General features: G+C 36.2%; 1 protein-coding gene and 1 pseudogene across 1 annotated transcript in view; one reads left to right on the top strand and one right to left on the bottom strand.

Moving 5' to 3' along the window:
• Positions 1-16886, top strand: part of ABCA12 (ATP binding cassette subfamily A member 12) — a 200405-nt gene that overhangs the window by 119205 nt on the left and 64314 nt on the right. Inside the window, exons 19-23 of the mRNA XM_047773427.1 lie at positions 435-554; positions 4954-5044; positions 7201-7380; positions 7970-8285; positions 11538-11652. Coding sequence (XP_047629383.1) covers positions 435-554; positions 4954-5044; positions 7201-7380; positions 7970-8285; positions 11538-11652 — 822 coding nt within the window. The remainder of the gene's footprint in view (positions 1-434; positions 555-4953; positions 5045-7200; positions 7381-7969; positions 8286-11537; positions 11653-16886) is intronic.
• LOC125123518 (U6 snRNA-associated Sm-like protein LSm6) lies at positions 2403-2645 on the bottom strand (annotated as a pseudogene).

The following is a 16886-nucleotide window of genomic DNA, read 5'->3' as shown; positions in this document are numbered from 1 at the left end:
GGATATTGGATTCTATTTTTATGATTTTTGTCAGATTGCTTTCCAGAAAAGGCTATACACATCCCTGTCTACCAGCAACACATAATAGTATCCTTCTTCTTATATCCTTGAACTAGTAGCAAAATATGCTATTGGTAAAAATGGATAGCTTGTGATAATTCCAGAAGACATGCTTTCATTTTGACTGTAAATTCTCTGTGGACATGAAGTAAACCTTAAATTTTCTGTAATTTTTACAAGTGATCTTGACCCTATGAAAACTGCCACTTAAAAACTTTTGTCCATGTGGGAAATTTCTGACAATGTTTTACTAACTCCACATTTTAGAACTGTTTCTTAGAGTTATGTAACTAAATAACCTTAAAGATAACTTTCCAAAATATAGGAAAAAAATACTAATGGACCAGACTGATTTCTGTTTCTTTGTCTTTAAGTCTAATGCAACTCTGAGGCAGCTGGCAGAATTAAGAGAAAAATCTCAAGAGTGGATGGATAAGTCACCACTTTTCATGAACTCCTTCCACCTGTTAAACCAGACTATTCCAATGCTCCAGGTAGGAGACGGTTCTGTCATTCACCTTCATATGAATTATAACTCTTTGAGATTTTAGTCTCCTTCATAATGGGGCTGGGAAGATAGTAACTTAGAATCCATATTTATCAGATTAAAATTTATCAGACCTCTAGAGAGCAGGTCTGAGACAGGATAACAGATCTGTCACTCATGTTTGTAACCATCCTCACCTCTCCTACCACAATTTCTCTCTCTGTAATTCAGAGATAAACCATCTAACAAGTTGATCCTGAGACAGAGCTAGTGAGGTAAATCTATTTTCCAAAAATAAGATGTGGTAAAAACTACTTAAAATATGCTGATTTTATTATATTTCTAAATTATGTCTCATTATTTTAACCAAACCAGTCTTCCTAAAATACTAATATTCTGAAAAGTAATGTTAAATTCAGGGAGATCTTTGCTTGAAACATTTGACACTCCAGGTTAAAGATTTGACAATGCAACTCAAATCCAATGAACACTAGTTGAAAAGTGTAATCTGGAATTCTTATAAAAGATGCAGGATTTTCTGAAGATGATGCAAGTAGTGTGGGGAAATGCTCCAGGCTCAAAGAGAGCTGTTGGCAGCTAAACATCAAGCAGCAGAGTTAGATCCATTATCAATTTGAGAAGAGAAAATTGTCAGGAATGGTGACAATTTAGGAACTTCAGGAGAGTATGGCTTTCACATCAAAGAATTCAGAAAGGCCCTTGGAAAACTAATGGAGCCCTAGAAGATTTTTGCAACAACAATAAAAATGCCCTTCTTTGTAATCATGCTCAAGAAGTTAAATATAGAACAAAGAATTTGTGTCATACAACTTTATTAGAAAAGTCATATCCAAGAGATACTTTACTCCGTCTTTGTTTTGACTAACAATTAGTCCATGGTTATTGTAAATAATAAAATTAAGTCCTAAAATATATATTTAACACAATTATTATAAATAAAATTTTCATCACACATCTTCCCTACAGTTTACTATTAAATTCAGTTCTAATTTTAAGCATGTCCATTTTAAGTGAGCTTTTTTTAAGTGAATCTCAGATAACAAAAGCTACATGGACAGTACTGACACATGTATTTTCCTCAGTGGAAAATTGATCTTTTTCCCCTAAAACTCTTTTTCTGTGAACAGATAAAAATCCCACACATATTATTTCATTAAGGAAAGTTTTGATGGCTAAAGCAGTCAATTAACAAGGGGTATGATCTATGCATAATAGTTCCAAAGTACAATAATTTGCTAAGAAGAAATTCTGTGACTATTTCCGTAAAGGGATAATCTTTTTTTTAAAGGGATCCTGTAAGGACCTAAAGATGCTGAACAGTATCTTCATTCTATCCAGACAAAAGAAGTTATTATTCTTAATTATCGAGGAAAATTTATCTCTAAAACATGTACAGAATTTGAAACTTAAAGCTTTCAGCACATGACCTGGCTTTGCCATTGTGAACTCTCATTCTTTCTTTCATTTTTAACCATCTCTACGATGTTTTGATTATCCTCATGTGTGTCATTTCAGTCAGCCCAGCGAGTAAAACAGTCAAATCAAATAGTGTTACATGAAACTTCAGTTACAAATCATTTAGGGAGAAATACATTTCTCTTTTTTTTTTTTAACTCTTTTTGCTTTGTGCACACTGACATAGAGGTAAAAGAAAATGACTGATGCTTACATTTGAAAGAACTCTTTACATTAAATCTACAATTTTATGCATTTATCTTATGTGTCAGTGAAAAACCACCAACTATTACAAAATAGGACAAATTAGATGACAAAAGAACCAAAAAACAATAAAAAATATATCTTGAATGTGGAAAGTATTGTACCCATAGTGTCTTCACATGCTCCTCTTCTGTGTACTTATGCACAACACATTGTTCCCTCGGATAAATGCACCCCCATACTTATTCTTCAGTTCTCCGTTTACATACTCCTCCATCTGTTCCAAGGCAACATTCATGTAGCCATCCAGGAAAACCAGGGTCCGTCAGTAATCCATTCCAGAATTTAATTTTACCACTACTGGTTGTCCAGTGATTTTCTTGAGGAAGTCACTAGGTGTTTGCTTCTTCATACTCATTTTAACAATCCTGATCAGAAATTTGGGAGTTAGGAAACCTGAATGCTAATCCCAGCTCTGCCACTTAAGAAGCTTTGTGCCTTGGATAACTCATCATTTCACCTCACCAGGAGCTAGGTTCCTCACCTCTCAGCCAGGATCAGAACCCCCACTCCAGGAACCCCACAATCCCAGCCTCCCTGCCATTGTGAACTCTTAAAACAAGTGACTTAGAATACTTGATACAGTTTATGGATTGTAGTAGTAGTAGTTCTAAAATGATAACCACTGCGCAAACTTGTGAAGATCATCTGTGTGGAAGCATTCGAAAATAGTATTGTATATCATAGACAGGATTGATTGTAACGAGAGATGGAAGAATGGAAGTAGAGTTTGATGCGTCACCTCTGAATTGCAGTTCGCACAATTTGCAGTGCTTTGCTTATTAGTAATGCTCTGATTCAGGTTTTCCACAATGCACAAATTAATTCCTAGTAAATAGTTAGATGTTAAAGACCTTGGGTTATCATGGTGTGTAGCTATGTGATAGCCATCTGTCTTCATGCTACCAACTACTCTAAGACTCCTCAGCAGCTATAGATTTAGCCAATTAAATCTATTTTATACATACTCTGTTAACACATAATATTCTTAATCATTTATCTCCATGATAACATAACAAGATATTGATAAGACGGAAAGAATAATAAGTTCTACTCAACTATTCTTTCTTTATTTTTTATTTTTATTTATTTATTTATTTTCTTAGGGCCACACCTGCAGCATATGGAGGTTCCCAGGCTAGGGGTCCAATCAAAGCTGTAGCCACGAGCTAGGGAACTTACATAGCTTTTTGGACCCTAGCTTTGTCATCTATTAACTGGGGATAATAATAGTACTTACCTCTAGGTATTATTAAAAACTCAGTGAGAAAATCAAGGTAAATTCAATTAGACAGTTCCCAGCACATAGTAAGATCTCAGTAAGAATTACCTAGTAGAACAACTGTAGTGATAGAATTTTCGTCTCCTAATTTGGAAGTTAGCTACATAATCCTTTATATTAAAGCATCTGTTTTTTTTTCTTATCAGTCTTTTCATGTATATAGAATAATTTGAAGTTTAATCATTAGTTTATTTTTCCATGTTCACATAGCTGCACTTAGTACAGTGTAAAATAATACCTTAATAATTTACATTTAACTATTCTGATTAGATACTGCTTTGCAGGAAAGTAACCTGAAGCTGGAAAAGGCTGAGTGCTTGCTGAAAGACTCACAGCTGGGAAGTGGTAGGATCAGAATACAAATCAGTTTTGTCACGTCAAATTCCACATAGACATCAGTTTGGTTTTTGTTGTTTCGTGGTGTTTTTTTTGTTGTTTTTTTTTTGTTTTTTGTTTTTTTTTTTTTTAGCTGCACTGGCAGCATGTGGAAGTTCCCAGGCCAGGGATCAAACCCACACCACCTGAGTGACCCAAGCCACTGCAGAGACAACAATGGATCCTTAACCCAGTGCGCCACAAGAGAACTCCCTAGACATCACTGTTTTTTAAAGTTATTTTTAATGGTTGAGTATTATTCCATTGTATATATTACCATATCTTCTTGATCCACTCAGCCATTAAAAGGAACGAAATACCTGCATTTTTAGCAACATGGATGGACCTAGAAATTATCATGCTAAGTGAAGTCAGTCAGACAATGAGACACCAACATCAAATGCTTTCACTGACATGTGGAATCTGAAAAAAGGACAGAATGAACTTCTTTGCAGAACAGATACTGATTCACAGACTTTGAAAAACTTATGGTTTCCAAAGGAGACAGTTTGAGGGGTGGGGGGATGCACTGGGATTGTGGGAAAGAAATCCTATAAAATTGGATTGTGATGATCATTGTACAACTATAAATGTAATACATTCATTGAGTAACAAAAAAGTTATTTTTGTTTCAACTGAACAAAATTCACTTATGAACCATCAAAATTGTGCATAACCTGTGTGAAAAATAAATGATATTATAGCTGTAGAGAAAAAGGATTGTTAAATTGAATATGATTTCCTAATATTGTTAATTATGGTCATATTGGCCAATTTAGCACAGTGACCAGTTTGTGTCTTTAGAGAAGCAAAAACCCAGCCTTTCAAGTGATTACCAGCCACACCCCTCTTTCTTTCTCAAAGATGTGTGTGGGAGCCTTTGCATGATGATGCATTGTTTACTGCCTAATAGTGGTACCTCATTTCACTGTGGGTGTCATTAGAGAGACAAATGATTAAACATGTTTTCTTCTTGTATTAAAACTGACTCCTTATTATTATTTGTTAGAATACTCTAAGGAACCCCTTTGTGCAAGTTTTCATCAAATTCTCTGTCGGACTTGATGCTGTTGAACTATTGAAACAGATAGATGAACTTGGTGAGTCCAGATTGACAAAACTGTTATTCACTAGTCATGTCAGAAATGTAAAAAACATTGTCCTATATAAGATCTTCTTTTTTTTTTTTTTCTGTATTTGGTTTCTCTCTAGCTATTCTGAGGAAAGTAAAATTCTGATATATCCATCCACTTTCTTCCTAGTTAATTGTACAGTTACAGATAGTAATGAATATTTGGATACCCAGTGTCCATAGTTAGTTTCAGTAATTATAAATGCAACATATTCTGTATAAATGCAGCTTGTCCTTCAATCACAAGTAGGTGGCTAGAAGAGGTCACCTTTTTTTGGGGGGGGGGGGTAACGATGAAAAGCAAGTCTATAAAGACATAAGAAGATAAAATGGTTTATTCCTGGCTACATTTATAATTTTATCTCCACTGGCCTCTGTATCACTTTGACTAACTCAGAATGTAACCAGAAGAGGTTATAGAGTTAGCAAAAGCAAAACAAAGACAATACAGAGACTCAAAAAAAAAAAAAAAACCTAAATCAGTATTCAAGGTCGACTCCTCCTCTCATGATCATTTAAAAGGAACAGGCTGAAGAGGATCAAAGAAGGCTGTCTGAACTTATGCATTCCCTCTGCCACATCCCCACCTTCAACCTAAGAGATGCAAGATATTTAATTCAGTCTGTGTCTGACTCCCTGTTGCTATGCAACCATGGATATGAGGAAGAGATTGAGAGCATCAGAATTTGGCAGCAGTTGAGCAAATGCTCCTCCTCCTTCCCAGCGCTACTGGGACTTAAGTGATTTAGGTTGTAAACCAGTGCGGAGGAATTATGCCTACACTTACATGGTGTATAATTGTCTGTACTTTATGATAGTTAACCCAATTTGACTAAAGAAAAATATTAGTGATTTATTCTCTAAAAGTATCATTTGGGTAAGAAAGCATTTGATCAAAATATCGGGGATAAACTACAAAGGTCTTATATAATTTTTTTCATTCTTAACTGTAGATATAGTAGATGAGTTTTAAAATTAAAATAAAGTCAAAATGACTCTAGCAGTGAGACTTGCTATTTGTATAACTGTATATTTAACTTAGTATCAAAAAGGTCGTGTAGTTGGAATTTGGGAGGCACTGACTTCAGAGCTCTTTGATTCTGTCTGCCAGCCCTTCTGAAGAATCCTTTACAGTTGTGTTGATTTCCAACGGCCACTGGAGGCCACTGTTCAACCACAGCTTTACCCCTCCCCCACCAACGTGTATATCCAGCAAAATATTTCACTTTAAATTCTAATGAGAGGTTCATTTCAGAAGTTTCCCTCTGTGAGAAGTTTCGTCTTCTACCGGACAGTGGTAGAGAGAAGTTTGGGTTCTGTGAAGAAAGATTTATGATATTCACTGTCTTCTCAGTATTCACGATGATCAAATCAGTGAATATTTAATCGGCCAAGTGATTTATTAACTTACAATTTTATATTTACCCTTTGTCTCAGTTGATTTCCTCATAAGGAATCATGAAGTTGAAGAGCAATTAAATTCTTTTTCTTCCAGAGTAATTACCTGAAATAAAATCATGATCATTTTGTTCAGCTTACTATAGATATCAATAGAGATAACTCACATCAAGTTTTAAATCAAACAATATTAGAAAATTGTAACTATGTCTCATAGATGGTCATAGTCTCCTGAGAAATGAGCCTATACCACAACTTATTGAGTGATGTTGTTTATGTGTTTCTACACACTTTGCATGGATTTCCTTGCTTAAATTCTTACAGGCACATTTCCTGAACAAAACAAGCAAATTTTTGTTTATTCAAACTTTTCATCTCTATAGTTTTCTTCCTAATTAATGCAGATAGATTTTTTTAATTATTCACTTTTAGTCATTGGTTAATTAAATTGTAGCGGAATATACTTTTGGATTAACTTATATCATTCTTTGTACTTGAGTTTACTGTGTCTGTTACTAGTTCAACATTCTCCTTAATGAACATTTGCACAACTGGCTACATTTTCCCAGAAAAAGAATCCTGGATTTTTTGAGTAAATTCTACAAGTTCCTATTATTTATAATCTAGTTTAAGTTTTAATACTTACCAAAAAAAAATCAGTATTTTGTCCCATTATTACTAGAAACATTATAATATGCTTTGTCTCTGTTTATTTTCCTTCTTTAGATATTCTAAGGCTGAAATTAGAGAACAGCATTGACCTCATTGATCATCTTAACACACTGTCTTCCCTGACAGTAAATATTTCCTCCTGTGTATTATATGACCGTATGCAGGCAGCCAAAAGCATAGATGAGATGGAAAGAGAGGCTAAAAGACTCTACAAACGCAATGAACTCTTTGGAAGTAAGTGTTATTCTACTAGAATTTGAGCTTCTCTTTGTACTAAAATTGGCCAAATTCTTCCCTCACTTCTTTCATCCAGAACTCAGAAAAGTAGTCAGGGGTGAGGCAGAAGGTACTGTCCCCTCTGATGTCTCATTTATAATGAGAACCTTTCATGTAGTCAACCAACCATATTGTTTGAGGAGCCTTCGATATGTATAATTATGTTGGTGTGGTTAAAATTAAAACCAAAAAGGATTACACAGTCACAGGGTGAAGCTAAGTCCATCCTCCTAATCAGTCAGATTATTTATTTTAAGGTGTGTGTGTGTGTGTGTGTGTGTGTGTGTGTGTGTGTATGTGTATTTAATTTCAGTAAGTGGCTTAAGAGTGATATATTTAATCTGGCCACTTAGTTTATGATTGTATTCTCAAATTCCTGTTTTGAACCTCTGATGTTGTCACTTTCAATTAGCCATCTTTTCTGAACTTAACGGTCACATTACTAACTCATTTGCCTGTTTGACTGTCCCCTATGTATACCTTCCAAACAATGAATAATGTCAACCATAAAATAACCTTTCTGATGTTTTTCCCATTTTATTTTTAGGTGTTATTTTTAAGCTTCCTTCTAATAGCAGCGGGCACAGAAGCTATGACTCTGGAACTATATCTCTTCCTCCTGTTGTGAAATATACCATCCGCATGAGTCTTAAGACCTCACAGACCACAAGAAGCATAAGAACCAAGATTTGGGCCCCAGGGCCGCACAATTCTCCGTCACACAACCAGATCTATGGCAGGGCTTTTGTTTACTTGCAGGATAGTATTGAAAGAGCAATCATTGAATTGCAGACTGGCAGGAACTCCCAGGAAATAGCAGTCCAGGTCCAAGCAATTCCCTATCCCTGCTACATGAAAGACAAGTAAGTCCCTGCACTTACAGCCCTTGAAAATATTTGACCACTTTTTTAATTCACTTCTTTCATTCATTCACATGTATCATTGAAAGGGATAATGTTCACCCAACCTTTGTCAAATGCTTGTTTCTAAGAAGAAGTCCACAGTATATGGCACAGCTCACAAGAGCTGTTCTTTGTTACTGAGATGATGGTAAAGTTCTTACAAAATGATCCATGTTTTCTTTGTCATAGCCCTTAGTCTTCCAAGGGCTTTTGCCCTAAAATTAGGAGAGTTGGACTCTAGACCTGAGTGCATTGCTGCATGATTTTGGTGTTAACCCATTCTCAACTGGTCTCACTTTTCTCTAGTCGAATGAGTGCGTTAAACAAAACAATCTTAAAATCACTTCCAGCTCTCAGATTTCACTAAAAATCTGTGAGTACAAGATTAGTTTTAAGGAAAATAATTTAATAAGTCACATTATTGATCAACCTTCTAAGATAAATCTTGTGCTATCTAAAACTATCTTATGTATTCTCAGTCCACTTGGTAGGAATTTCTCTAAAATATTTTTGCTAAATAAACAACAAATGTAAAGATCATGCTTTGGACAATTGAATCTAAATGTTCAAGAAGTTTGCCAGTCAGGTAACACGGATATCTCCTTCACTCTGACCACAATGAGAAAATAAGGTTGGGGGATTAAGTTTTTCAAGCCCATTCTCCTACACAAAAGCTTGAGGCTGACTATTACTTTAAATGCATTGTACTTATTCAGCCCAGGTATTGCAGTTTATATACAATTCAGATGGGTCTGGATTTTTTTTTTTTTTCTGTTTCTATCAATGCTTCTGTTTCCTTTGGCTGCTTCAAGAGCTATAGCTGAGATGAAGTTATGTAGCCCTTTGTGCCACAGTGATGCAGGGAGACAGAAGAGAATTCTGTTGGCAGGTTGTCAAGGTTAGCGGCTTATTGTGGAAGCCAGTCAGGACCTTGCTGCCTAAACCATATGTGAACTGCAACACCTTGTGTGAATAGTAAAGACCTGTGGTTTCAATTAAATGAAAATTCTCATCTATTTTCCTGCTCACTTTTTCCCCTTGTAAATTTTAGTGTCTAGAGTGGTAGGTACCTGCATGTTTTTTTGAAGGGTAAAGTAACCGTGCATTCTGCATTCTTCATCAGAGTAAGAACATAATGCCTTATGTACACATATAAACTCTTTGTTGCATAGAGTGCTTTCACATATATTATTTCATTTGTCCCACCAAACAACCTGATAAAAAGGGAGCAGATATTGGGAGTTCCCGTCATGGCACAGTGGAAACAAATCTGACTAGGAACCATAAGGTTGTGGGTTCAATCCCTGGACTCACTCAGTTGGTTAAGGATCCAGCATTGCCTTGAGCTGTGGTGTAGGTCACAGATGTGGCTCGAATCTAATGTTCCTATGGCTGTGGTGTAGGCCAGCCAGCAGTTGTAGCTCAGATTGGACCCTAAGCCTGGGAAGCGCCATGTGCCATGGGTCTGGCCCTAAAAAGCAAAAAAAAGGGGGGGGGGGGCAGCAGATATTATCAGCCACATTTTCCAGATGAAAAAAAGGAAATCCCAGAAAAGTAAAGTAAAGTAAATTGCCCAAAGTTGAATTGTTGATACTGCACTGGTCCTTCAATTACAATACCAGAATTTTCTCTTTCATACTATACCAATCCTAAGATATACAGTTCCTTGGAAGAAACATTAGCAGGGATTTGTTATTAATGAATGAAGTCCTTTGCCTAATTCTAGAGCCAGAAACAGCACCAAGGCTGGACAAGAACCAAGATAAAATTCATTCAACGAATACTCTTTAAGTGCTTTCCCCATGCCAGACAGTTTCCCAAGAACCAAAAATATTGGATGTGGCACCAACCCTCACTCCTCCCCCACCCCAAAAAATCCTTCATATCTAAAGTGAAAATGAATGATAGTGATGTCATGGTCCATTAATACTTGCATTTTCCATGGGAACTTGAAAGTAATTCCTTGACCTTATATATTAAAAAGAAAATAGCTTTGGGACATTTCTGCAAGTGAAAGCTTCAGTAGAACCTTCTATGTAAAACAGATCAATTTAGAGTTTTTCTCATTGAGAACTACTCCTTTGCCTTAGCCGGTAGAGGGTGGCTAATGTCAGAATTACGGTTCTCAGGGTATGGTCTGTGGACCAGTAGCATGAACATCACCTGGGAAATTGTTTAAAATGCAAATTACCCACCCCACCTCAGATATACTTAATCAGAAGCTTATGGGTGGGGCCCAGAAATCTGTTTCAGTAACCCTTCAAGTGATTCTGATGACTCAGGTGTCGTGGGCCAGCCACTCAGGAATATATTTGGGGCCCAATGAAGTATTTCAATGTCTCTCTAGCACATTGCCAGAAAAAGCATTTCTATACTGTTTACAAAACATCTCCTGGAGCATTGTTTTCAAGAATCCAAAATGTTCTTTTGGAGTTCCCATTGCGGCGCAGCGGGAACAAATCTGACTAGTAACTATGAGGTTTTGGGTTCGATCCTTAGCCTCGCTCAGTGGGTCAAGGATACAGCGTTGCCAAGAGCTGTGGTGTAGTTCGCAGACGCGGCTCAGATCTGGTGTTGCTATGGCTGTGGTGTAGGCCGGCGGCTACAGCTTTGATTCAACCCCTAGCCTGGGAACCTCCACATGCCATGGGTGCAGCCCTAAAAAAAAAAAAAAAAAGCAAAATGTTCTTTGTCTTCATTTTAAATCAAATGATTTTGAGTTTTATTTTATTTCATTTTGAGAAATTTAATTTAATAATAACTATGAACTTCCAAAGAGCAGATAAATACAGTAATTTGAGAAGATATCTTTTAGCGAGATAAACCAATCATCTACTAGTTTTAAATCTGCCTTTTAGATAAGAATTTAGTTTAGACAGAGAGTTTAGAGCTTTGCAGTTATATCATATAATAATTATTTTCCTGAACAGGACATGCTCAAACACCCTTTAAACAATTTGGCAATTTTATCTAACAATCCAGAACTGTTTTACTCTTGCAGCATTACAGCAAGGAAATAATGCACTTACTGTTAAGTCAGCTTCATATTTCATAAAGAAGTCATATTAATAATTATTCTCAATTTCAAAACAGGTGTATAATTTCAAAATAAGAAGAAGTGTGTTCTTTATATGTTTACCATCTGCAAGTGTGGCATTCATTTTGGTCACTGGATTTTTGTTTTTTTGTTTTTGTTTTTGTTTTTTCCTACAGCTTCCTAACCAGTGTCTCTTATTCTCTTCCAATCGTGCTCATGGTTGCCTGGGTTGTATTTATAGCTGCATTTGTAAAAAAACTTGTTTATGAGAAAGACCTTCGGCTTCATGAGGTATGTTGCAAATATCTTCTTATTATAAATAAGTTCTATCTGTATGCAATTAATTACTATGATTTTAATCACACCTCTGTAGACTCAGAAAGCTTGATCCATACCTTGTGAATTCAGTGGAAAAATATTTAAGAATATTTTAAGTATCTTTAAGAATCATTAAGGTGGCTGGTATGGCAATATTTTGTTTTCTCAAAAAATTCCATAGGGAGTTCCCGCTATGGCACGGTGAGTTAAGAATCTGACTACAGTGGCTCAGATCCCTACAAAGGTGCAGATTTGACCTCTGGCCCAGCACAGTGGGTTAAAAGATCCTGCATTGCTGTTGACACAGATGTGGTGTAGGTCCCACAGCTGTGGCTCAGATTCACTCCCTGGCCTGGGAACTTCCATATGCTGCAAATGCAGCCATTAAAAAGAAAAAAAAAAAAAAAAAGGAAAAAAAATTACATAGAAGTTATTTTACAAGGGCTTCTGAAAAACAAAATCTGAGTACAATTTATGATCCTAAGAGTAATGTTTGCCCAAGAAGTTACCTATAGGACTTGGGATTTAACAGAGGAAATTAAACATTAACAATAATTATCAAGGCAGAAAAAGTTGTTGGCATAGTAACTAAATGAGTCTAAATGAAGATACAGGTACACATATAGATATGGACTGGGACATAGACAAGACATATGGCTTGTTTCAGCTCTCAAGAAGCACATTCTTCCTTTTCTTTTTTTTTTTTTTTTTTTGTTGTTGTTGTTGTTGTTGGTTTAGCAACGTTAGAAGGTTCTATTTATAATCAGATGTGCCCATAAAATCACCATAGCAAATCCTCTTTCTGGCAAATCTTGTCTCCTTCAATCATCTCCCACTGACTCGTGTCTTACAGACTAAGAATTTCATGTTATGCTACTGATTAAATTAATGATACAAAGTTGGAATATAAGACCTGGATGTAAAGTGTGATCTCTTCTTGAGCATACTCTTCATCATTATCCCCAAATACAAAATATCTTACTTCTCTTTAGAATTTATGAAGGACCACTGTGTGATTTTCAAATTGTATTAAAGTAGAAATTATTTTATCTGTTCATCCTGTAATGAATCCATTTTTACACTCATTCAAGAAGTGAAAAGATAGCGGAAACATTTCAAAACTGGGGCACGATAATTATTGCAAGGCCTGGCTGACAATCTGAAATAATGAGGTTAGAGTAACCTGTTAGCCCACTTGTACTTTTCAGCTTACTTTGCCAGTGCTTTTAGGCAATTGATTATTTCTCCTTACAAGGTACAAATTACTGCTTCATGTTTTTGTTAGCCCAACACCAGGCTTCCAGGGTTGTCCTAGAGTTAAAACCTACACTTCTTACCTTTCCTATTTGAATTCTAAATGATCCTCAGCTGCATTTTTATATTTCAGTTATAATTTGGTTAAAGTCTGATCAGCTGGTTTATACCCTGTGGTATTCTGTTCTGTGCACAATGTTTTCTTAATCCCAATCTAGAAACCCGAATCCATGCCCCAGACCATAACTTTGGTTGCAAGCTCCTACCTTATATTTCTCTTTCAGGTTCCTGGTACTCAGAAGTGAATCTTTATAAATTAAAGAAAAACTTTCTTTTCTACATAAAAATAAATATCTACCTTAAAAGTATTAGAAATGAATAGTAAATATAAGTAATTTGTATATGTGTGTGTGACATGTCTATTATGTATATATAATACATATGTATGTATATGTATAAATTCACACACACTGTATTATTTGATTTGAAAATAATACTCTCTGAATGCATCTATGGATGTCACCAAAAAACATCAAAGCACAATAAAGAGGTTTCTCAGTAGAAGACGTGAAAGACATTTTTAAAAATTTTATTAAAGTAAAGCTGATTTAGAGGGTTGTGTTACTTTCTATTGTTCAGCAAAGTGATTTAGTTATTTATATTTATATATATATGTGTGTATATATATATATATATTCTTTTTCAAATTCTTTTCCATCATGGTTTGTCACAGGATATTTTTTTATTGTTATTCCCCCAATACAATTTTTTTTCTACTGTACAGCATGGTGACCCAGTTACACATATATGTACACATTCTATTTTCTCACATTATCATGTTCCGTCATAAGTGACTAGACATAGTTCCTAGTGCTACACAGCAGGATCTCATTGTTAACAGTAGGACCTTGTTGTTTACCATCCAGTATATACTAGTTTGCCTTTGCTTATCCCAAACTCAATGCTTTCCTCCTCCGCTCCTCCCCTGGCAGCCTTACGTCTGTTCTCTATGTCTATAAGTCTGTTTCTGCGTCACAGATGGGTTCGTGTCATATTTTAGATCCCTCATATAAGTGACATCATAGGCTATTTGTCTTTCTCTTTCTACCTTACTTCACTTAGTATGATAATCTCTAGGTACATCCATGTTGCTGCTAATGGCGTTATTTTATTCCTTCTTATGGCTGAGTAATATTGCATTTGTATATATACCATGTTTGCTTTATCCATTCGTATGTCAATGGACATTTAGATTGTTTCCATGTCTTGGCTATTGTAAATAGTGTTGCTATGAACATAGGGGTGCATGTATCTTTTCCAGTTACAGTTTTGTCTGGGTATATGCCCAGGAGTGGAATTGCTAGATCATATGGCAAAAAACTTATAGTTTGTTGAGGAATCTCCACACTGTTTTCCATAGTAGCTATACCAATCCACATTCCCAACCAACAGTGCAAGAGGGATCCCTTTTCTCCACACCCTCTCCAACATTTATTGTTTGTAGACTTTTTTTTTTTTTTTTTGCTTTTTAGGGCCACACCTGCAGCATATGGAAGTTCCCAGGCTAGAGGTCAAATTGGAGCTACGGCTGCTGGCCACATCACAGCCATAGTCATGCAGGATCTGAGCCACTTCTGTGACCTACAACACAGTTCACAGCAATGCTGGATGCCCAACCCACTGAGCAAGGCCAGGGACTGAACCCAAATCCTCATGGATACTAGTTGGATTCATTTCCACTGAGCCACGATGGGAACTCCTGTTTGTAGACTTTTTAGTGATGGCCATTCTCTCTAGCATGAGGTTGTACCTCATTGTAGTTTTGATGTGCTTTTCTCTGATAATTAGCAATGACGAGCATCTTTTCATGGCCATCTGTATGTCTCCCTTGGAGAAATGTGAAAGACATTTTTAGTGGTAAACCAGTTTCTATTTGATAACTCTGTGTCGTCATCTTGCAGGCATCTACTTAAAAAATTTAACCACCTAGGAGTTCCTGTTGTGATTTCATGGTAACAAACTCGACTAGTATCCATGAGGATGCAGGTTCAGTCCCTGGTCCCAATAAGTGGGTTAAGGGTTGGCGCTGCTGTGAGCTATGATGTAGGTCACAGACATGGCTCAGATCCCATGTTGCTGTGGCTGCAGGTGGGCTGGCAGCTGTAGCTCTGATTTGACCCCTAGCCTGGGAACTTCCATTTGCTGTGGGTGCAGCCCTAAAAAACAAACAAACAAACAAATTAACCACCTATCTTAGGGGTCAAGTTCATATAGTGGAAAATCATCAGATTGGAATCAGAAAATCAGGCTTTGAGTCTTGCAGTTCATATTCACTTGGGCCCAATCCCTTAAATTCGCTGAGTCTTATCATCTAGACTTCATTCAGCACTGTATTTCCAGAATGTACTTTCACACTGCTAGAACAGAAGAGGCTTTCAGTTATTCATTTTTTATCAATTCTAAGATAATGATTTTTTTTCACATTTTAAAGCCTCTGAAATTGAGATGTATTTGATAGTGTATCATGATTTATTTGGCAGTGATTTTTCTTTCTTGCTGGCATGTAAAATAATAACATATCTTAAAATTAGTAGTGTCCTAAATTTAAAAGAATATGGTATATTTGTGAGGTGTATTGATGGTATCAGGTATGGAATGAGTAGAGTATTTCTAATGTCCCTGTTTAGGCTCCCTCTACTACCTATAGTTCTAAACTAACTTCTTTTTTAAAATGAAAGGTGAGCCCAAAGAGTGAGAAGCGACTTGCTGAAAAGTATGAACTAGTTAATGATAGATCTGGGTGAAGAATCTAAGTGTCTTGACTTCCAACCAATCCTTTCCTTGTCATAGCTACCTTCCCTCTCACCATTTTATTTAGTAGCATAGATTCCTAAGGACTTTTGAAGATGACAGTGGAAAATCTCTTAGGCTATCCATGACTCAAGATTATGCTTTAATACTGTCTTTTTAATATTCACTAAGACCTAAATCTGCCCATTGTCTAGTTCCTTCTGGTTCCAATTGAATTAAAAAAGTAAAAAAACAAACAATTTTTTCTTTTGTAGTTGTTCTCACATCTAGTCAGGAAAACCAGGACAGTTGCTAACTCAGTGAAGCCATTCATCTCTGACCTTGTTATGGTATGATTTTAGTGAATACCCTTAACTTGTTAAAGAAATTTAGCACAAATATATTAATGCTCAATAAATTTATTGATGAAATTAAGCCTGTAGTTAAAAAAAAAAACTATTTCAAAATGCCTTTCAGTTGAGTTTTGTGCTGCATTTCTGACTTTTTAAGATTAAAATATTGGAGTTCCCATTGTGGCTCAGTGGAAACCAACCCAGCTGGTATCCATGAGGATGTGGGTTTGATCCCTGGCCGCACTCAGTGGGTTGGGGATTTGGCATTGCCATGAGCTGTGGTGTAGGTCACAGATGTGGCTCTGATTCTGCATTGATGTGACTGTGGTATAGGCCAGTAGCTGCAGCTCCTATTCGATCCCTAGCCTGGCAACTCCATATATACTGTGGGTATGGCCCCAAAAAAAAGCCTCCAAAATTAAAATACTAAAACTATACAAAAGCTGATTTTATATCACACAGAAGAGTATTTTTCACATTACTTTCTTGGTTTTGTGGTTAGTTTCATGTATTTGCTCTAGCGTAAGTCATTTATGGGAATTTCAGTACTTATATTCAGTTGGAGACAAAATTTTGGAGTTGTTCTCTCTTGGTCCAGACAAGTAACCTAAAATATCTGTGGACTGCAGAGAGGTTGCCAAGAATTATGCAAGAGTTTATAGTCCTCCAGTGCTTCACTCTAGATAATTTTTGTTTTGTTTTGCTTTTTTTTGCTTTCTTAGGGCTGTGCCTGCAACATACGGAGATTCCCAGGCTAGGGGTCGAATCAGAGCTTTAGCTGCTGGCCTACACCACAGCCACAGCAAAGCC

This window comes from Phacochoerus africanus, chromosome 3 (genome assembly GCF_016906955.1).
Source record: "Phacochoerus africanus isolate WHEZ1 chromosome 3, ROS_Pafr_v1, whole genome shotgun sequence".
Lineage (NCBI taxonomy): Eukaryota > Metazoa > Chordata > Mammalia > Artiodactyla > Suidae > Phacochoerus > Phacochoerus africanus.
This window is presented reverse-complemented; position numbering and strand designations above follow the sequence as displayed.